We start from the raw sequence: 23124 nt of genomic DNA, 5'->3' as shown, positions 1-23124 counted from the left end.
TGTTCCGGTGAGGTTCGTTGTTGGTCTAAAAAATCGATTATTGACAAAATACGTACATATATGTATGTACATACACTAAACTCGAAATTCATACATGCAAACGAAGATACTATTTAAGTAGCACATATTATTGAGTTGGAAAATGTTGGCAACTTGTGCTAAGCAAATGACCAAAGTCATGCTCTGGTCGACTGGTGTGAGGATAAGTTCAGTGATATTAGGAGTTTTGTACTGTGGTACAGAAAAGCGGCGGCTGACTCTCTGCGTGGGGTGTGGTTCTCAAATCCACGATCAGTACATCCTGCGTGTGGCACCATCAAGTCGAGATCCCAAGGTAAGCAAATTTATATCTTCCAAATACTTATAACCTGCAGATGTGCATGGCATCAGTTTTGACATATCAGCCGCAATCCGTTAGCATTCTAGGTCAAAGCGGATTTTTGAAAGTTGGGTTATTTATGTATGTAGCTAAGGATAAGCGGCAGTTTTTGTTAATAATTTCAACGATGTATGTATCCAGTAGCAAATTTCTAATTCCAATACTGATACCTGTAATTACTCGGCAAATAATTGGATGCATCAATCAAAATAATGAAACAATTTATAATTATGTGCAACATAAGTCTTAAATGTATCTTGGACGCTAGGTCGGCGAGGATCTGGAATGGCACGCTGCATGCCTTAAATGCGTCGAATGTCACATGTTCCTTGACGAAAGTTGCACATGTTTCGTTCGAGATGGAAAAACCTATTGTAAGCGAGACTATGTCAGGTAACTAAATAATTTTATGTACTACAAATGTGCATACGTACTTATAACTGAGTCAACCGAGTAGCGGACGATACATAAATCATGAGATCAATTTAGGGGGAGTCAGGTCAAGTACTGATCACCAGTTATTAGTGGTCAAAATTAGCCAAAAATTGATCCCATGGTTTATGATCGACCCCATTTGCACCACTGTTGAGAAAGCTACTTTATGTTTCAGAATGTTTGGGACAAAATGTGAAAAATGCGGGTCTTGTTTTCGAAAAAATGATTTTGTGATGCGAGCAAAATGCAAGATTTATCATATGGAATGTTTCCGGTGTATTGCGTGTGAGCGGCAGTTAGTGCCTGGTAAGTTAACTTGGTTGTCAAAATTTATACGTAATATGGCAGCCACACAATACGTAGGATCCTCCTCCACGGATTTATTATATTTCTTATATTTTCCAGGTGATGAATTTGCACTTCGAGAGGATGGACTATTTTGTCGGTAAATTGTTTGCAACTTATTTATTAACCTATTTCCAATTAGTGTGATACACATACATATATCGTACTTGTCAGATACTTGTCAGTGTACCTAATTTCCCCATCACATTACTAGTATACTTGATTCGAAAGTTATCCTCCGAGTCTGAATTACATGATGCTACGAAAAGATACGTATTCAGCGAATTCCAACAATTGCAACGGTGTATTTATTATTTCAGAGACGATCATGAAGTTCTTGAGAAACTGGCTGTCAATGGGGAGCACAATTCTTCAATCAATACCCCGCCTGCTATCACACCCATTCATCACGAAGCTTCCAATTCTGGTCAGTCTCCTGTTTCCTCTTTCTCTCAGCTTTTTTAGACCTACTTCCACTTTCAACACCATTGTATTGTTCGACCAATAAACTTATTGTGCAACCATTAACGCGCCCCACCGTGCTTCAAAAAATGTATTCAATACAGCAGCAGTTCTTGCATCCAGTAATATCTTACAGTTCCAACTTTCAGATGTAGATTCATGTAGATTTTTATATTCTGAATTATGAGCATAGACACATCTAGAGGAGGTTGCTAGTTGAATCATAATGTCAGCATTGTCACGATAAACAGCCAAAAGTGAAAAAATCATTGTGAGAGTGAAAGTGAATAAGCTTGATTTGAAGGGAAGTTACTCCCACCGACCTCATTTTCTTTTTTAATCTGACTGACGGAAAAGAATCAAGAGAAGTGAAATTTAAAAATAGCAACGTATTTCCCGTTATAAAAAATGCTGCATGAAAACATCTTACGTAATTGTACTCACTTTACCCAGAGTCCTGTCTCATATTACTCACGCATACCTCTGTATAATATTTTGGAAACTGTTAATTGAAAATTCGTTGTGTAATAATCAAACTTCTGGCTTCTGGAGTAAATTTTACACTGAAATTATGATACGTAAAATATGTATACTTTTTGGGTTGCTGTTACTAAATACTACTGTTACATACTTGGTTATTATGTGACATGGTGTTATCAATGAAATTCCTTGCATCGCATGTCAAGTCGCTATATGCCAAACTCATATCACATTCAATAGTCTTTACACAATGCATGAGGTTCTGCGCTGGGTTTCATGTCATTTCGTCGTATCAAATTCATCAGGCTATCTAACCAACAAGAATTCCGATAACAATGGCAATAAGACCATTGACCACAACTACCCGTGATATAGCGGAGCAGGACAGTCACTTATTTATGTCCTTTTTCTCAGTTTGACTCACAATCATGGAGCTGGCACATTCCAAGAGAGTTGTGGGCGGTGCTGGGCGTCGGGCAAGAGACTTCTTTGGGTTGTGCTCTGTTCCAGCAAATAGTATCACCATCACCCCCACAAAAAACCGTAAATCATATAATTCCAAACATATAAAAGAGCATTAATTTTTTCAAATACTTGAGCCTCAATCTTATCCGTTCTTGATACATTAATAATAATTATTATTATTCGTGGAGTGAACATGATGTTGCATGCTGGGTGGGAAGCTACATCTTTCCATGTACAACTATATGTATGCATACATGTGTGTAGAGTTTTACTGGATGGTGAGCTATACATAGCTGACTTTGCGTTCATTGTCTCATTCGACTCGGTAGGTACGTGGACATATTTTATAGAATGCAGTTAAAGTTAGTTGGTGCCCTTGTGTTGCATTGGTGGGTGCAGGATGACGATGCTTTGCTTTCTCCCTCTCCACTTCCACTATCTAAATCGGGACATCGCATGCGGAAAATGGAAAAGAAAATCAATGGGACTTTCCTTTCTGAATATGCCACCAACCACAGGGAAAGCCACACTGGAAACTTTCACCATACTCCTCCACTCCTCACACTGTAATAAACGGACACAGTCACCTCGGCATTATTTGGGTTGCATCATCCATTCTCCTGCTCCATTTGTACTATTACACATACATGACGACAGTGGAAGAAGTGCATGGTAGGAAAGTAAGTAGAAAGCCAAGAACAGTAGAATTTTTTATACTGCGCTCCGAGGCAGACAGAGAGAGTTTTGTATGGCGAACTTATTCGACTTTGACTTTATTTTACGCTAGTGAGGCAGCGGAGGGAGAGAAATATATGTGTATAAAATATATGTGTATTTGGTGAGACTCGCCCTCCATCCACCCAACACCAACTTTCCCCCTCCGTCCTCCAAGTCTTCCGTTTCTTGACTTGGTGCACCATGTACGTACGTACGTATCACTATAGTAGTCAATCCACCAGCGTCCTTGCCAGCCATGCCATCATATCCGCTCCCACGTCGGATTGGCTAAGCTCCCGGGTGAAGTAAAAACTTCACCCCGGCTTCCCTCCTCGTCTTGGTAGATCTTCCCGTCTATCCATCTCGGCCTCGTATTCTCTATCTGCCAATCCCAATCCGATCTCGCTCGCTGGGCTGATGCCAAAGCATGACGTGGAGAATAAAACGGAAACTTTTGCCACCACAGACACACACCATTGCTTTTCCCACTGTCATTCTTATCCGTCCGCTGCTATTTTCGCATCCATATTAAATTACTCGTCCCCGTGTAATTCCGTGGAACTGAAATTGTAATGCTCATTAGTACACATTCGTCGGAGAAGGTTCCACGAAATGTACAAAAAAAATATTTTGAGATGGCCGGTCTCCATTTCAAACTTTGCTTGAATCTGTTTGCTAATGATATATATTTCATGTGATCTGTTATGCATGAGATATGTTGGTAGGAGTGCAATATGTGCACAGCGTGGCTCCATTACCATTTCAAGCGAGTTATAAGAAAATTTTTCAAAATGAGGAATATCAGGATGGAGCTTACTTATTATGGATGGGTAAGTGCTCCTTGTTGTAGAAATCGGAGACTTCAAAGGACATGGATACACTCGCAGTCTTCAACTTTATCATAATTCTGTGATACAAAGCAAGGATGGGAAATTGGGTTCCAGGATCTGGAATTGAATTTTGTCTCCTTTCTCGACCGTTCGTCCGTCTGCTCGCTTATCAAATTGTTAACGTATGATATTAGATACTCCTCATCCCTTGCCTGGGCTTGTACAAAGCCACGCAGACACACATCCATATGTACAGGGCGAGACAGAGATGAGATGTCAAAGACGAGCTGGGATAGATGGTTGTTTGCATATTTATTAGGTAAACATGAATAAGAGAAAGTTGGAAAATTAAATTAATATGAAATGGAGTGCACATGTATGTGCAGCTCACGAGGAGGGCATATGCTTTCATTCGTGCTACGTTCAAAATTTACAGAATTCTGGAACGAGATGAATTTTATGTAAGGATGTAATTTTTGGACGTTTTATTCATTTTCTGTTTGCCAACGGAAATTAGGTTTACTTTTACAGCCAAATTGAAAAATGTAGTAGAACAACTTTACTTTAGAGATGCTGTCTAATTCTATTCTAAATACGGTTCAGATCATGCAGCCTGTAAGGCACCTACATATTTATTACTGCATGGGAAATGGCTATTAAAAGCGACTGGGTTTATAAACGAAGGAAAGCAAAATGTTCAGAAATTCTTAAGTTATGTTGCAAAACCAGGATGATACATGTACACGCAGGGAATATATTTAAAGTCTCAATAGTCTCCTTGTGGTTCGTAAAGATCACAAAACACTTGAATTTGTGTTCGTATCAAATCATTATGATGTACAACGCTGACGACATAAAAGCAGACGATTTTCAGACGAACATATACTTTAGTAGTCCTCTCTCGTTATAGTAAAACTAAATGCAAACACAAATTTATCCTAAAGTGTTTACACTGCGCTCAAATACCAATCCTCAAACCGCTAGAAGATCTTGTTGTTCAGCCGTCAAATATACCCAATAGTAAGACTACCCAGATAACAGATCGCTATGAATTCGCTTAGAGAATTCGCAGAGAATGTCGCGTTAAAACAGAGAACTCGAATTCTCTCAGATTTCGTTATTATTCTCGTATCGAATTCGCATCGAATTCGGTAATTATTCGTACCTAAATTCGATATTACGCTCATTTCAGAATTCGTAACGAATTAGACTCGAATTCTCAGAGAATTCTTCTATCGAATTCGAAACGACTTCACTATGAATTCTTAAACGAATTCGCTGTTATTGTAGTTAGGAATTCTCTCCGATTTCGATAGGAATTCTTCTTACAGGAATAGGAGACTATATACTGTTCGCCTTAAATCTCGAATTCGTAAATAATCCTTAGAGAATTCACTGTGATTTCTCTCTTTCACGCTGTTATTATATTTTTAAGTAATTTTAGCTGCCACATTCAAATCTTTCCTCATGGGAAGGAGACGACTTTTTCAGTTGAGTGCTCGCCAAAAAAGAAGACTTGTAAAAAGACGAAGTGAAATTTTTGAGGAAAATTTAAATAGTGACCTAGTCCAGGCCGAAGGGGAAAACATTTATTTAGAACAAGTGTTCGAAGAAGATCTGGAAGAAATTGAAGTCGGAAGTAACACGAGTGAAGGAAGTTCAACTGAAACAATTAGCTCAGAAAGCGAAGGTGAAATTGATACTTTCGATATTACATATAGTATCCAAAATTGGTCCCTTGAATTTAAAATTCCTCATAATGCAATCTCATTATGCAACACTCTAAAACATTTTAAAAATATGTTAATCTCAGATGCGGTAGCAGCTCACCCTAGGACTCCAAATTTTCCAGACGAGGGCACAGTTGAAGAAGAAATACACAAATCTCTTAAGAACGTCGCAGATAGAGTTGGGAAGCGTATGAGGTACAAATATATACAATCGATAATAACTGTTGGAAAAGATTTTAGAAATAACATTAGTATATTTTCAATAGGAAGTGACTTAACATCGCGGCCAATTTCACTACCAGGGTCATCTGATTATTCAACTTATGTTTATTTTAATGTAAACAGTTATGTATATTACATGATATTTAGAATAAATAAAATAAACTATAAGCTGGATTAACTCGAAATATAGGAGAAATCGTATCGATTTATTACTTAATTCGCAGTGAATTCGTATAGAAGTCGCATTAAATTCGTGGAGAAGTCGCATTGAATTCGTTTAGAAATCGTTATGAACTCCTACATATTCATCGAATTCAAGACGAAATCGCGAAGACTTACCGGCGAAATCGATATACGATTCTCCATCGATTCTCTGTCGAATCGGCGGACATTTCCCTTCGATATCTCCTCGAATTTATCTCGAAAGTTGGAAATTCGAGGCGAATTCGATATCGATATCAAAGCGAATGTAATATCGAAACATAAGAGAATTCAGAGCGAATTGTTATCTGGGTAGTGACTTATGAAAGTTACCACAATTTATGCGCATCTAAGGTCAATTGTTTGCAAATTCATGGAACGAAAGAAAAGTACGATCATAACAAAACATTGATTTCGGCATGACGGACAAAAATACTTCATTGAAAGCTAATGTGCAAATGTTTAGCAAAAAATGACCCATGATTGAATAACATGAAAAGTTTATCTTCAATTTTAACTACGAGGACCGATTGCAAGATTGTGCAAAAAAAACTATTTCCAAGTTTTGCATAGCTGCCAATCTTACAAAACAGATTTCATAATTAGTATGTGTACCCCTATCCCACTGAAAGATTTTAGCACACAGAAGTATTATGGTTAATTTCTAAGTTACTTTCATTCCATTGCATCGCGTATATTAGTCCAATACCACTTGTGTGTACATATACAAGGCGTACATACATATACAGGAATTTTAGTTTGAGTGAATCATCATCCTTTTATCACCACGAAAATTAGGTACTTGTTGAAAATAAAAATATCGAGTTTCGGCCTTCTATTTACAAAGATGACTTATCGTTATCCTTTTTAAGTCCAGAGTCAACTTGGGCAGCGATTTTAATCCCAAGTGTTGATTTATTACATAGCTTTATGTAATAAATTCGGCAACTTCTTTCGACATTGAATTCAGAGGTTGTCCATAGATCAATCAATCAATTTGTGTATATTGATCAACTCTTAAATTTTTACGTCATACGTCCTCGACTCTTCAGTGCAGTTGAACACAATATTTTATTTTGCGGCATTTTACTCTTGTACAAAAAGAACGACTTCTGACTTCAAGAAGAGCTGGATTGTTTACACAAAATTGTAAGCACTGCTAAAGAGACAAGACGAGCGTGTTTTTTCTACAGTTTGGTTCTGGACAGACGCATTGAAACAACAAAAACTAGAAAAATACGGCCCACCCAAACACAGTTTACTTTTCTGTCAGCTCATCTCCATGTCCATCTAAAACCACGCTATATGTGGGTAGCACAATAGAATACAGACATATGTACATACAAAAATATATACATATGTATGCAGGTATCACCCTTCGCATTTTTACTCCCTCGCCATTATGACATAGTTCTGATTAATATATTCTGATGCAAAACAAATTATTTTAAACAGGTAAACAGCACTATTGAACGCATATATATATAACGCAACACTAATAAATGACGAAAATAATTTTGGTGACTACAATTAATTTTTATGAATGTCCAGGAATATATCCAATAACTTACAACTGGTAATAAGGTTCCATTCTTATGCATACATAAATGTAGAAAATCTCTTGACTTTATTTTACACCTGCATCGCGTCACAAACCACAGCCCATTAAACAGGACACCTGAAAACGGTCATTTCTTCCACATAACAATTACCTTCACAATAAACGTTCCCAACAAGGTGAAGTGGAGCACACTTTCGGTTGTGGTATATAGAGCAGAAGTAATGTGTGTCGGCTGGATTGTGGTGTTAAGTTTAATGGAATGAAATTTTAGTAGCTGTAAGTACTGCGAACCATTACTGCTCCCATTACATTTATCTCAGACACCTTGCAAACCAAGGAAAAGTAACGGAACTTGTGTAAGCAGAACCCTATCGACAACGCTTCAGAAGAATGGATTAAAATGCAATTATCTTTCTTGTTAATAGAAATTGATAACAATTTTTCGTGTTGAGAACGGAGCGACATTCTGTATTCTTGACTCGTGAGGTAGTAAAAGGCACTCCTTGAATTATTAAAAGGCAGACATGAATAAAATTGTTGGCTGGAGGGAGATAATTTTGCCATTGCGAGTCTCCAATAAATGTTTATTGTTTGACACACTACTGCGTTGTCTCGTGCCAAGTGGGGGTGAGGTCACTATGGTTTGTTATTAGGCCCAAGCAAAAATGTGGGTTGAGTTGACTGTTGCTGGATGATGCAGGAAAATGCACTTAGTAGCTCACCAAAACAAACACGGAAACGATATCAGGAATAGGATCAGTCGTGATCATTATACTTTAATGTTATGCATCCTCAACACCACAAGACTCGCACATAAAATTTTCCTCCGACTCCCCGCAGGATTGGACCTCCTCTGCAAAAGTATATTATATGTAACGATATTATGACGATGACTTTGCTTCAGATGGTCTGGGAAAAATCAATTAATGAGCAAAAATGAGCCATGCAACATCGTCAAATGTAGGAAAAAGTGCCCATCAGAGTTTAAAATTGAGCTAGAAAAATAAGTATTTATACGCACATGTAAATATGCACTGATTTATCCTACTACGCTTAAAGTTCTTAAAGGCTTCGTTGGATCTTAAGAATTGAAAACCATTTTGATTAAGTACAAATCATGAGAAGCTTTGGGTGCACCATTTGTGTGAAAGTGCAACCACTATTAAAAATTCATGAGGCTGATGATGAGCATGTGGTCTGCCTCTGGTTGTGGGTCTTTTCCTTGGGATTGAGCCTCACCCGCAGCAGCGAGTGAAAAGGCAGGGATTATGAGAAGGGAAAGTAAAAGTAGTCGTAGATGCGTGCGTATAGGGAACAGAGACATCAAGCTGAAGCATCTCGTCGTCCTTACAAAATCAACCAACATGTGGACAACCGAGACGAATGAGACATTGGTTGGGCAGGGCGACAATTTAGTGACAACTGTGACTTGGGTCGTCCAAAAGTCAAGGGACCGGGTTAAGGACTCGAGGGACAGGCGAATGTGAATTGGTGCCCAAGTTCTGTGTTGTGCGAGGCTAGTGTCTCCTGTCTCTCCCTCCTGTCATGTCGTGTCAGTCAACATTCCCATTGTCCTCATTGGCAAGTCTCAAACTTTTATGTCAAATGTAACCAACCCAAATTAAATTGTAGTAAAATATGGGACTGAATTAGAGCAGAAATAGAAATTAACGATTTTGGTATTAGGGCTGCTCTCTGTCCAGTTGACCATAGAGGTCTGTATCATTTGCAGAGGGATAAGTACCATTATTCATACAGATACCGATAATAAGGTGATATATTGCGAGCGAATATTAGGTCTGTTTACCATGTCCAATCCCATGTTGCTTTTGTGAGTTGGTCAGTGTGCAGTTAGGCCTCAAGTCAAAATAATGATCTATTATCAACATTTGGCTTGCCCGATTTGGGTGACTTATGGGCATACAATGTACTCATAATGGGACCCTTATTCGCATTTAAATGTTCATTATTTGACATTTGGAAGGAATTGTACAGGCGCACAGATTGATAGCAATGATGACGATTCAATTTTCTCTTTCTCCCGTCGTGGTGCGAGGCATGTTTTCGAGTGCAACAAGCAACGCACAAACCGTCGATTGAGACAAAGAATAAATAGTAAATCGAGAAATCATTGGGATCAGAGGTTATCAAAACAGTGTGTGCAGTATATTGTTACGACTCTTGCTATGCCGCCTTCAGTGTACAGACAATGGGCACAACTGTTCATTCCTGAATTTAATTTTGTATGGGGCTCACACATACATAAATATACTACGTAAAACATAGAACGTTCATACATGGGGGCCCTTGTTTTTCTTCATTATGCACTGACAACATTGGGGGTCTTTACAAAAAGTGTCCTGTTGCTTTATTTAGTTGAGCACAACTGGATCATATTCATGTTTAACTAAGAATTAATGTGAAATTTGCTTTTCATTGGGTGCATCTCTGTTGGAAGGTTTTGATAACTCAATTAAGTATATATCAGATATTGCTCACTTTATTTTTTAAATATTTTTAGCTTAAGACTAAAAATATGTATGTATGTATGTAACAATATTTAGACCACATAACCTCGTTTCGACTAAATGAATGGAAAATGGATGGAAAATACGCAAAAGTCAGTCATGTATGGATTATGGGCAATCTTGGTCCTTGCAGGAGCAGAAACTGACTGACATGTCGATTTGGTGCAAGATAGATTATGGCTGATTGTCTTGTGGCCCAATCTAATCGACCGTTCTCTCTTTTCCTTTGTGAAATGGCCAGAGTAAAAAACGGAGAATTTTATAGTGTTTGAACGTGCTTGGTCTAGTTTTTTGTGTTATGATCGCCTGTCTATCCCTTTGTGTGAAGGCTGTCAATCAATTATGCATTTCATCCATAATCTATAAATCTAACTCAGCAGTAGTGGGGGTCTTCCCATATGGGCATGCTTATACTTTGTATTCCTGCAACCACATACTATTATTTCTGTTCATTTCGTGTGAGCGAGTCAACTGACGTTGACTTTTGTTTCGATCTGCAGTGAAACAGTTGAATATTGTTTAAGATTCAAATTTTAAGAAAAAGAAAATCAATATGTCGAGCAATATTTTGCAATTTCATGACTATGAAATACAACTGGAAGGCTTTTCTATTTTAGGTGTACTTAAATGTCAAACCAGTCATGCATTTCTTGATCAAGTCTGGCTTACAAGTTTATTTAACTTTCTCACCCCACATTCATCACATTGCCGTTTGCTTGGACGTTGGTTTTGCGTAGTAATCAGAAAGAATAAATAATTAGATTTTTCATTTAACAAAAGAATAGCAGTGAAGAGACAACGTATTCATGTGAACCTGTGGGCCCAAAGTAAAATGGGTAACCCAACCTTATGTTATCATAACATTTGACATCCCAGGTTTTGTTCACCAAATTTCCTGAAACTAAATACACTGGTTCATTGCTCGTACGTAAATTTTTCCGTATTAAAATATAGGATGTCACTCATGTTGGATCAAGATGATTTTTTAGTGCAGAGCTAATGCAATAATTCCGGGAGGGATCTCGCCCTCCTGTTGTTTTTCCTTTGTTTATGTTATCAAAAAGCTCAAATATCCGGTGTTACACTTTGTGCTCGCTCTATAATCAATGCACATGACTAATAAGTACACATGTACATTGGGTTTGCAGTAACCTCCGGATATATATTTATATAGATACATAGATAGTAGATGTGCACATATATCAATGTGTAGATGCACACATCTAGTATCTGGATGTGTGGATGTGACACGGACTTTCTTTGCTGATTGGTAAATCGTGTGATTTTGCAACTCGATTGGTTTTCATCTCTCGCAACAATGTCTCCTCCGTTAAGATCGGCTTGCCAATTCCCAAAGGGGTGCTCAGGCCTATTTCAAAATCTGGATGCATGCGACCGTCTCTCAACATTATCATGGGTACATACACACGTGTGTGGTGTCATTCCCAGAAGATTTTGCCGTCATGTCCTCCAGACGACTCACAATAGATCTCAATTTTCAATTCCACATTGGCTTAGTCAAACACGAGCCACGGTGCTGAATGGGAAGCACAATGGGAAGCCGTCGTGGTGCAATAATAATTGAGAGCGAGATGGAGGGAGAGATAGGATTCCAGGATTGATAGTTTTGCTACTCTCAAGTGTTTATCCTATTAGAGGATAGTTTATTTTCTATTTGTTCTGGATTAGGAGTGCATGATGCTCCATTTATTAGTCTGGTTAAATAGCAAAACACTCATTTCCTCCCATGCAGATATTTACACTCATCCTCCATTCCGGGCCCCTGTGCATAACTCATGCTCCTCTGTTTAAATTAAAATAATAGTAGACTCCATTCTGCGTTAATTTCAGAACAATAGAGTAAAAATGAACAATTCTTGTTACCACTGTCATAAGTAGCTCATGCTTTTGCTAAAAAACGGATGTGCATAAAAGTACGAGATTGGATAGTGACTAATTTGCGACTTTATTTCCAGACTCCTCGGAATCCAACACGATTACCACCCACACAAAAGTCCGCGAAGGCCGAGGACATGCGAAAGGAGAGGGCAAGCCAACAAGGGTTCGTACCGTTTTGAACGAGAAGCAACTGCACACATTGCGGACCTGTTACAACGCTAACCCTCGACCTGACGGTAAGCTCTGCTCCTCCGTGATTATGAACTATGTTTTTTGGGGAGATCCAGCTTTTTTACATTTCAAATGTGATGGTTTACAGCTTTGATGAAAGAACAGTTAGTGGAGATGACCTCTCTCAGCCCACGTGTGATTCGCGTCTGGTTTCAGAATAAAAGGTCAGGTGAAAGGTTAATAACGCGTGATCAGGTCAATATCAGGTTAATATTGGCCTGAAGTCCTTTTAGCATTAATTACTAATATTGCTTTGAACTTACAGGTGCAAAGATAAAAAGAAGCAAATTCTGATGAAACAGATGCAGGCCCAAGAAAAGGTTCGTTATTATACTGAGGTTAGAAAGTTATTTATAGATTGATTTGTTACATGAATAAAAGGGTAACATCCATTTATGAGAAAGCTCTGTCCGGTCTTACATTTTCGAACGTTTCAGTTCTTTAAACTTGTTTTTAACAGACAGAGACAGGGCTTCCTTATAAATAAGGACTTTTACCCTTTAAACCACTGTCGACTTAATAATTACTAAATTACGACCTATTACTTAACACGACGAATTTCAATTTCTACATGAAATTAGAGTCTTTATGAGGCAAATGAGGCAGTTTATTTGCACATTTTTCGCACTACTATGGACAGTACACGTCATACAAATTTTAAAATTTCTACAAAGGAATAAAATTCATAATTCTAGAAAAAGAGATTTTAAAATATTTTAAATCCTAACGTTAGCCAACAAGCCTTAAGTTGGTTTCCAATTCCTTCAAACAATTTTGTCTTCCAATAGTAAAATTTGAATTCAGCAGCCTTTAGAAAATGTACTTCCCCTCATTCTTTGATCTCTTTTGATCTTTTGAAGAGGTGGAGAGACAAAGCAACTGGGCCTGACACAAACTTCATATTATGCACTTGTACAATATATGTATGTACTTCTGCCTACAAAAAGTGTGAGAGTTTGTAAACTCGCTTTGTAATTTTCCCAGCCGTCATTTTCTAAAGGCTATTCATTAGCGTGATTACTTTCCTCAATCATAGACTCACGTTTAGTCGGGCCAATAATATCTTGCAGTGCGGTGGTGGTGACCACCGTAGTCGTATTTATTTATGTCGATAATTATTCCACTGTATTGCAACAGTAAGCTTGTTATGCACTTCAAGTCACAAAAATCTCATAAATATGTAACTCAATACATGGACTTGTTTTCCTGTTCTGCTGTAAAAGTTATTGTTTTGTAAGCCATAGTTTGTACTTACAAAATAGGTACAAAGGAGTATTAGACGTTTATTGGCGGTCGTAGTTTTCTTAAGCGGAAATTTGCGTGCATGAATACCTTCACGTCGTAAAGGAAAGGAATGTGCTCGGACGGAAAAGGGCAGGTTTTGAAAGTTTTTAAGAAACGCCTCCATCCAGTGCTCTCAAAGTTGCAACCCCTGCACACTACACTCCACCTCAAGCCCAGCATACTATATAAAATGGTCAAAATTAGAATATTTATGAAATTAGAATACTTATGCATGTACGTGCAAAATTAGGATATCTGCGTACATATTAGTAATATATAAATATCACAATTTTGCAAATATTTCAATTTCATCCTAATTTGTAACTCGACAATTTTAGAATTTTATTCATGTAGGCAGAATTTTATACAAAAAAATAGTTTTTAAGGGGGACTGCATCCAATCATGTCCTCAATTAATGAGGAGGAATGCAGGGGACAAGAGAGAAGCTTCATACAAAAGCTTTCCGGCCCTTCTAATGAAACATTCACCATAAATTTTGTTAATAAGCCATACCCACCCGAGTGTGGCAGTTAGATTTTTAATTACCACACGACCCATGTATCATTGATAAGATGGAGGGTCAAAAAGAGATAAAACATTGGAGTCCGCTTTCATTTCATTCACTCATCCTGGGTGGATGTACATCTGCTCCATGATCCAGTCGTTCAAGAAAATAAGTACAAGGTTGAGCATACGTACTTATGTTGTTTAGCTGGTTGGTTATATACATATTTATATACCATTTCTATTACTATATAACTCTCTGATATGTATATTCCATGAAAAGAGTCCTCTCTAATTATGACCGAATGATTATCCATTTAGAAGGGTAGAGGTCAAGTCAAAACTTCAAATTTTCATGTGTTGGTTCAAAACATGATTTATACGTATTTCATCTGCACTATCCATTATCTCGACTTGTATTTTTATTACTAATATCCAGCTTAGCAATAATTCGTAAAAAAATGAGGAGCTGTTGTCCACATTTGCACATTTGCAGCCCTCAATCATATAATAGCATTTTCAGTGAAACTAAGCTCTGATTTTGATTGATGCTCCGCTTTCTAATCAGGCTTCAAATAATAATGATAATTATTGCATTATCAACGTATAAACTGAACAGAAGGAAAGTATAAAAATATCAGGGATCGAGTAGAACGAGAGGTACTCGAGGGTGGCCAAAAGGGAGTGGCGGATGGATGTTGATAATGGATGTAAAATAGAATTATGATTATTATTTAAACGAATTATGTCCTCTGGAAGGTCCCAAGTCTGTCATTTATTTTGTCGTTGATCATTTGATTCTCTCCCTTTGAATGCGATGCCACCCTGACTGATTCTGAGCCGAATCATCATGTATCGTCAACTTATGTATTATTGGAGGAGAAATGCTAACTTGATTAAGACCCGATCTTACTTTGGTGCATGTCACGTGAAATCAAATTACTCAGTCAGTATTGACAACCGCGATGGTATATGTAAAGGTCGGTGGGTAGCGTATTTCGTATCAAAGTTATGAGTTATAGAGATGCAAGAATAACAATACTTTGGTCTTGCATATAATAGCTGCATAATCGCTGCATAAATAAATACATATTCCTGATTCTTTCCTCCTACTGACTGAATTACACATCACCTACAATGAGTGAATATCTGTACATTGCAGCACACAGTAAAATTCAGAGAGCTAAAATGCGATGTTTTGGTTTCAGGAAGGAAGAAAGCTTGGCTACGGTACAATGCAGGGTATTCCTTTAATCGCATCCAGTCCTGTGCGTCATGAAAGTCCGTTGGGGATGAATCCTGTGGAAGTTCAATCTTACCCCCCTCCTTGGAAGGCCCTTACCGACTTTGCCCGTAAGCATTTTAAACCACTTACATAAATATGCAGAGTAGATGTAAGAAATGAATGGAAGCCTCTTCTTCCATCAGGAAACCCAGAAAAGTTGCCAAAATATGTACAACTGAGTTTAATTTCGATTTCATTGCAGAAAATGCGCTCGACCTTGATAGACTTGACCCTTCTGCACCACCTTTTCAACAACTTGTCAATCAGGTAATTTTCCCTTTTCTAAAGTGGTCTCCGCTTTTCTGTGCTTTTCTTCTTTAATCATGCTGTAAATTGTTGCTAATTGCATCCTCAATAAACTCATTTATGATATAGTTTATGTAATTTGACGACGAATTAAGAGCAGTAAACATGTCGGCACAGTCAACTATGGCTACTCTTCTTGCTTTCGTGAGCTCCAAGTCTGTGTTTCAAAGTACTTATGTCCTAATCATGCTCGAAAAGTTACTAAATCATAATCATAATCGTATCATATTTACTTTGTCGTGAATTCTACATTTTACGATCTCAACTGGATTTAAATCGGGACTAATTATTGCGTAATATGTAGTTTCAATTTCCTAAACGAAGATATGATAATTTTAATTAGGAACGATTAATGAAGTTGGCTTCGTAATTATTTATTAAGCAGTTGGATATACATAAATACAAGAAGGTGAAATGTTGACCAAGCATAAAAAATTTCTTTGTTCGTTGAGAACTTGTCGGCAATCTTATCAATTTAATTCTCTTGTTGGTCCCAAAAGTTACCACCACGCCTTGTCCGGTGTGGCTACGTTGAAAAAGTGGATTCGAAGAAGTCTGTCGTTCCACCAGCGTTGAGTGGACGGAACCTTACCTTATCAATATAATATTGTTGTAACGCCAGCCAGATGCTTACTTTGCTCATTTATTTAAGGAACTTGTTAAGATTACGTTTATTTTCTAGGAATTATTTATAGAATTTTGAATTACTCATATATTCATTGAATTCAAGGGAACATGGTCCAAAATAAACACGAGGCGTCCATGCGTAGAAACCAATCCCATTACAACGCTTGGCCAGATATGTTGTTATAAATACAAAGCCCTAAAACTAAAATGTAATCTTATCTGAAACCAAGACCAACGTAATGAAATTCATTAAGGAATATTAAGTCACATATCTAAATAAGACTTGTTTTTCAAACAAGTTATCCATTTTTTGTGACTGGCTGTTGAATGTTTTCGTTGGAAAGTATGCTTCTTTGAAGAAAAAACGAACAGAGGTGAATCTATTCTCTATTTTCATACAAAGTATTTTAAGGATAATTTTGGGTTTCACATTCGCAGTTTGTAGCAGAAGGAGGACAGAAACTCGTTGCACATACATATTTCGATGTGCAGCATATCATAAGTTCTTAACATCAATACATTTGACATTATTTCGTTAGTGAGTAATAATATCGTGTGAGGAGAAGGGCTGCGAGGACGACTGACTTGAGGAGCAGGAGGCTGCTGTCTGACAAACGTCTCCAGTCAGAGGAACAATTGTCTTTGGGGTAGAATCTCGTGATCAGATCAGAGGATCTCTGTCGTTCGTGAGACGAAGTGATTCTCATTTCCCTAAATAGTGTGAGAGAGGCAATAATTGAGAGGAAACAGGTTGTGTGAGTGTCACTCCAGGGTTGCCGAACAAAGGACGGAGGAAGAGTTATGGGCAGCGTCTGGGCTGGTGGACAAGCTGGCGACACGGAGAGTGACACTGCTCCCTCAACAAGTCCCTCGCTTGGCCACCTCGTCGTCATCCCTTTGACTGCCCAATCCCTTATCTTCCCCAAGTATCTCACTTATCGACATCCCCACAGCCATCCTCCTCCTCATCATCACACTCCATCTCCACAACGCACTCATTGTCGTGCCAATTATGCATTATACTTCAAATCTGATCAGATGCATTTTGTCGTAATAATTATATGCAATTAATTTCATAAAATTGGCTAATGCTTATCATTCAACTTTTATTCTGACTGTGTGTTTTTCGACCATTATTTTCCTAATAATAAATTCGGAGTAAATAACAGTAAAAGAATGTGGACAATTTATCAAACTATAATGTTGCTGTATAACTACATAATTATGACACCTGACTTGCCTATATGATGAGCATCTTTTTTAACTGTCACGGGAAAGCAACATCTTTTACTTCTATCATGAGAACTTGCCACTTTTATCATGGTTTAAACCCCGTTTCACTTTTGATGGGACCACGGTCAAATTGGATTTTAGCCGCCCTCCAACCTTAATCCTATGGCTATGGCTCCAGAAATTCCGGCCCCATTACTTGTGAAATGCCCTTTAAACATCAATACACGATGTAATGCCAAAGATCAGTTTCAAAGCTACCATATTCCTTGACTATTCTTCTGCTGAGTAATATTACGTGCTTATCACGGAAATATTCACTCACTGTTGTGATATGACTGAAAGTCTTGACTTGATTCATCAATAAAGACCGACAAAGGAGATCACTTTTTAATAATTCATGTTGGATCAATGATGTAGATAATTTTACCGCATTGCATCGGACCAACTTCAAGGTGGAAAAGTGTATTTTTTATGTTTATGATAAAGTGATTGAGTTGAACTCACTACTTCGTCAAGATCTAATACAATACATGATCTGGATGGCACTGTACCAGATTAAAAACATCCTAAAATATTGTTCTTGGAACATCAGAAGTCGGTACTTTTTTCAACATACTTAAAATGGGGCAAACAAACACATGACAAACATATTGAAGGATTGTATGATTTTCCACCATGGGTTGGCTTGTTATTTCATTACATTACCTACACGCATATGTCCGAGTGAGAATATTGTGCATGTGTTCTCCATGGTCGTCGGGAATATTTTATTAAAGGGATTAAAGCAAAAAATTGTTAAAAATAAAATTTACAACCGAAGCTGAACAATTTCCTTCGTTTCTTGGAAAAAATAATTGAGTCGTAGTCGTAAAACGGTACTGTTGATGTCACACAAAAGTGTTATCTTCCCTATTAAACAGATGAATAATGACATGAAGAGTTTCAGATGCGTGACAGGATGAGACATTTACTTAATTTGACATGGCACGGGTTTATCAATTTATAGCAGCAATTAAGTATCAAAAAGGATTGTTATGAATTGCGTGAACGGATGAAAATTTACTAAAAATGCAATGGCAAGAGATTCCAGACAAATTCTTAGCTTCTAAACGAAGAAAATATCTCCTGTACTTGCACGCTCGTATTTATTATTATGGGTATTGCTCTAACTAAGTAGTCGTCCCATCGTCAATCGTGTTGGTGTGAGGATGTCCTAATCTGTCCCTTTGTCGGCCTTCTCAAACAATTTTATTCCGCCTGTTACCAAAAAGCTCAAAAAGGAAACAAAACTGATGTCCAATTGTCCACCCGTCGGAAGAGTTGTTTAAAATTCCATTTACTTTTGTCACCCTTACATATATTTTTTTTACACATATGTAGAAATATACGCGCACATGTATTTGACATCGGTATACATACAAGTTATACACTGTAATAATTTAATAACAGCAGCAAACCTACATAGGTTTGATTTCACCCACAATTCAGTTAGACTAGAAATAAACGTTGTCAAAATTGAAATGAAGAGCTAGTTTAAGAATACAAAAAGATTTTAAATCCTAGAATTTTTGTAAAGACCAGAGCTGAACTTGGTTATCGTTTTCTGATTCAGTCTGAAACAGTATGCAAACTAATAATCTAGCAACCCATGCAATATGACCTAATCATTATTCATAGACAAGAAACACAATTAACAAATTAAAACCAATGGGTGATGATAACAAGGATGTAAACTACTATGTTGATCCTCACAGGATGTAAATGATAGGAAAGCTTTGACTGTGTATGTAAAACCCTTCTCGTGAATGTGGAAGGATTACGATGTGTCCCTCCCTGGTAACTTTTTTCTCTGAGATTAAATTGAAGGATTAACTCAAAAACTGTGAAAAGTAATCCGCCTAAAACCCTTCCTTGTTCGGCGTACGTGTGTGATGATGGGATGGAATTTGGATTGGATAAGTACACAGCTAGTGCTCAGCTCATTCCTACTTTTCATCTCCCATTAGGCGAATCTCGCTCATAAATCTGGAGTTCATCCATGTGTGTCGCTTTCCCAAGCTGGAGGGAAAATGCATGTCAAAAATGCACCCCCCAATATTTTTATTAGGAGGAAGGGTTAAGCCCCCAGCAGTCACAGGAATCAGTGTGTGTGTGGTAGTTGCCCGGCTCAACCCGGTCATAATCACTCCAGTGGCTGCTAAATTATCCGGAGGAAATTCATAGGCACGAACCACCAACAAACCGGCCCCACGTTTTACTATCTTAGTATCGTAATAACTCTTTTAACTTAATTGTCTGTTTTCCGCGCTGCCATTCTCCTCGCACTTGTGCCCAACCCTCTCCTCAAATTCTGAATTGCTACAGTTTAAATTCATCTTGAGATGTAATCTGTGTAAATATTGTTTACAACCTCAAACGTTTTCGTAAATTGCTTAAGAGAGAGCGAGAGAGTTAGTTGGTTCTGGTTGCACAGTTGTTAAAAAAGAAATAGGATTAGAACTCGTGTTACTTAAAAGTTTGGTGTAGCTCCGTGACTAATAATACAAGTGTGCAAATTCACAAGGTAGTAAAATTATCTTGTCATATATAAATCCAGCCACCTGAGCCTGAAAGAATGTCTACTTACGAATACAAAATCAGGAAAGGTCCCTTCATATTCATGAGGCAGGGAGTCTACCATCGCTCCATAGGTTTCGAACTTGGTATAACATGAGGCAACATTATTATTATTATTATTATTAGCCATATTCTGAGAAAAGAAGGCTCTGAGGGACGACGACGAGGGCTGAAAGCACAATAAAATGTTAGCATGTGCAGTAACGTCATATTTTATTGTGTTTTATGACGACAACCCTTCCCTTGATGATACGTGATGTGGTTAGCTTTCCGCCCTCGTTATTGAATTGTAAATTTTCATGGATTTTTCAGGAATGGCAAAGTTTCCCGACTACTTTATGGACCCTGCGGAATATTTTAGGTTTCAATGCTAATTTGCATAGCTTGTTTGCACTTATTAGAATATTGCAAACCAATGCAAATTTCATAAGTTTCATTATTAATTTATGAAGTGGCCTTAAATATAATTCTAGAAAACAACATATATGTATGGGTATTATACAATGACTATATCAATTTTGTTTAAAAAATCCTCAAAATCGATTCGAAAATGTTCAATAAATTAAAGTACCCAAGTTTAATTTATTTTCGTTTTTGACGTATATCATGGTTTATATGCATAAACAAGGCTAATGGTTGAAAAAATGATGTGGCTTTTCTGCACTCGAGTAGGCATCGGATTTCTTGTCTAAAAATTAAACCCGTTCCTTGCAAAGGGATAATTAATAATTAACAACGGGCAAACCGAGACCGTTTAAGAATGCAGATTTTTGGGGTTGGTTTTGGTTTGTGGTGGAATAACAACGGATTTTCTCTAATCAAAAGATCCAGAATGTGGAATTCTATTTGAAAATCAGTTGTACAGATAATTCCATCCTTCAGATTAACTATGGCTGACCTATATTTATTACCTTTTTTGACCGGAACGTACATCATAAAAGATTATTTTGATTGAGATTGAAGTATCTTCAGCATCTTGACTTTTTGTGACGGGTAGTTTGATTAGTTAGTTTGATCTCCCAAGTCGTTCGGAAATAAAAAAAATAGGTATCTAATATTCTCTTATCGTATCAAATACAATCCGTTTTTTAAGCTGTGTAACAAAATACTTGATGGACGCCACTATCGAAAACCTGTCACTCATATTCGTACGTGGTTTGGATAGATTAGCCTTCAATAAAGTTGGAATTCTCGTCTGTACTAATATGTCAATCTAAATGCACTTCCTAGTCAAATTTATTATTTCAAGCTTCCTGTCAATATTTAACGTTTACAAGCTTGAAAGGTTGGATTAAATCAGAAGCCTTCGATGAGATGAATTTGGCAGAGTGGCGTTGCATCCAGAGAATTCAATCTTTTACTGGATTTCTCGAGTTTTTCGAGAGATTCAGAATTCCGAGGTGGTCATAAAAGTCTATCGAGATGAAACTCATAAAAGAGAACTGACATGGGCTTCTCAATTGTGCCAACCTACTCCTCAGTCGAGCATGTTCATGTGCATCGGCAAGAAGTCTACTCCAGATTCCAGTTTTCAAAGAGTTTTTGTCTTCTCTGAAATTTGGGTCTATACATCGTGTAACTTCCAAGCACAGGGACTACAACAATACTACTTTGCCATCCTCCTCCTCAGCTCCTCAATTCCTTCTCGTTCGTCGTCGAGAAGTGAACCGGGGGCTATAAAACTCTCATAAAAGATCGCTTCTGTGTGTGCATGTTCTTCTTATGAATTATTCATGATGATCCTTCTTCACGTTTTCCTAACTTGGCTCCTCTGTTTGGCAGCGTTTCATATTCTTCATCGGTAGGAACGAACCAAGCACGAGATGACATGACATGGCAGCCATCCATCCTCCAAAAAAGGATTGGTTGGCTTTTTCCTCGCCTAGAGCTTCAATATATGTATGTATTTCTCATGCAGTTTTCTGCCATCTCCAGCGCCCATGTCATATAGCCAGCAATGATAATGAAGAGATGTGCACCCACCTCGGTCGGATAGAATTGCACAAATACTCAAGAGTCCTCCTGAACAGAGTTTAAGTCAGATATTTGTTTAGACAGCTATCGTATATTGGAAATACGTAGCTTCTAATCTGTGACTACCATGTGTAGGTATGGATCAGTATGTTAGACAACGTTTCTAACTGGACCCAATAATTTATTTTTTAGTATAATGTAGACGGCCTGGCGTGGCAATGTTTATTGCTGAACGAAAAAAATAGTAGAGTCACCTTCCAATGATATGCATCTCAACTCCATTTTGATTCACTTCACCTTTCATCTTACCTGCCAAGACCTAAAAACGGACGGCACATAGCTCAAGAAACACGACGGAGCAGTACTTTCATGCAGTACTCGAGTTTTCTACCAGTTCTCTCCCCTCTTTTTTAAAATTATGGCATTGTTGCGATACTAACGATGTTTTTCATTATGTATTTATCCACGAACAGTAATGAGGCAGGATTTTACATTTTTGGTATATTTATTATGCAAATACGTTGATTATATCAAAACTATCAGTCTCTTTCTACTCGTATGTGTGCACATATAAATATGTACATGTGTACCTCGGAAAAGTAAGTTTTCTATGTATTGACTTTTATAGCTAACTAAACACCAAGCACGCATATCCTTCAGCAGAACTTGGACAACAGACACGCAATGTGGGGTTGAACTACAAGGCTTATTCAAACAACATCAGGAAACTGGAAAGATCAGTTTGTTTTCCTTGATAGTTCATATATTGATTTGTTCGGTTGACGTAATGTCGTGCAGTTATAGCGTAG

At 37.6% G+C, this 23124-nt stretch overlaps 1 protein-coding gene across 5 annotated transcripts in view; it reads left to right on the top strand.

Moving 5' to 3' along the window:
• Positions 1 to 23124, top strand: part of LOC110863122 (insulin gene enhancer protein ISL-1) — a 36723-nt gene that overhangs the window by 11592 nt on the left and 2007 nt on the right. Inside the window, exons 2-11 of one of the 5 annotated variants that reach the window (XM_022112368.2) lie at positions 243 to 334; positions 648 to 772; positions 990 to 1120; positions 1220 to 1259; positions 1480 to 1586; positions 12332 to 12490; positions 12574 to 12661; positions 12751 to 12823; positions 15483 to 15627; positions 15762 to 15826. In XM_022112368.2, coding sequence (XP_021968060.1) covers positions 243 to 334; positions 648 to 772; positions 990 to 1120; positions 1220 to 1259; positions 1480 to 1586; positions 12332 to 12490; positions 12574 to 12661; positions 12751 to 12823; positions 15483 to 15627; positions 15762 to 15826 — 1025 coding nt within the window. Of the gene's footprint in view, positions 1 to 221; positions 335 to 647; positions 773 to 989; positions 1121 to 1219; positions 1260 to 1479; positions 1587 to 12331; positions 12491 to 12573; positions 12662 to 12750; positions 12824 to 15482; positions 15628 to 15761; positions 15827 to 23124 lie in introns of all 5 variants that reach the window. The other 4 variants (XM_022112366.2, XM_022112367.2, XM_022112365.2 and 1 more) reach the window with 4 other exon arrangements.

This window comes from Folsomia candida, unplaced genomic scaffold (genome assembly GCF_002217175.1).
Source record: "Folsomia candida strain VU population unplaced genomic scaffold, ASM221717v1 Fcan01_Sc001, whole genome shotgun sequence".
Taxonomy (NCBI): domain Eukaryota; kingdom Metazoa; phylum Arthropoda; class Collembola; order Entomobryomorpha; family Isotomidae; genus Folsomia; species Folsomia candida.
Note: the sequence above shows the minus strand (reverse complement) of the source record. Positions and strands in the feature narration are given on the sequence as shown.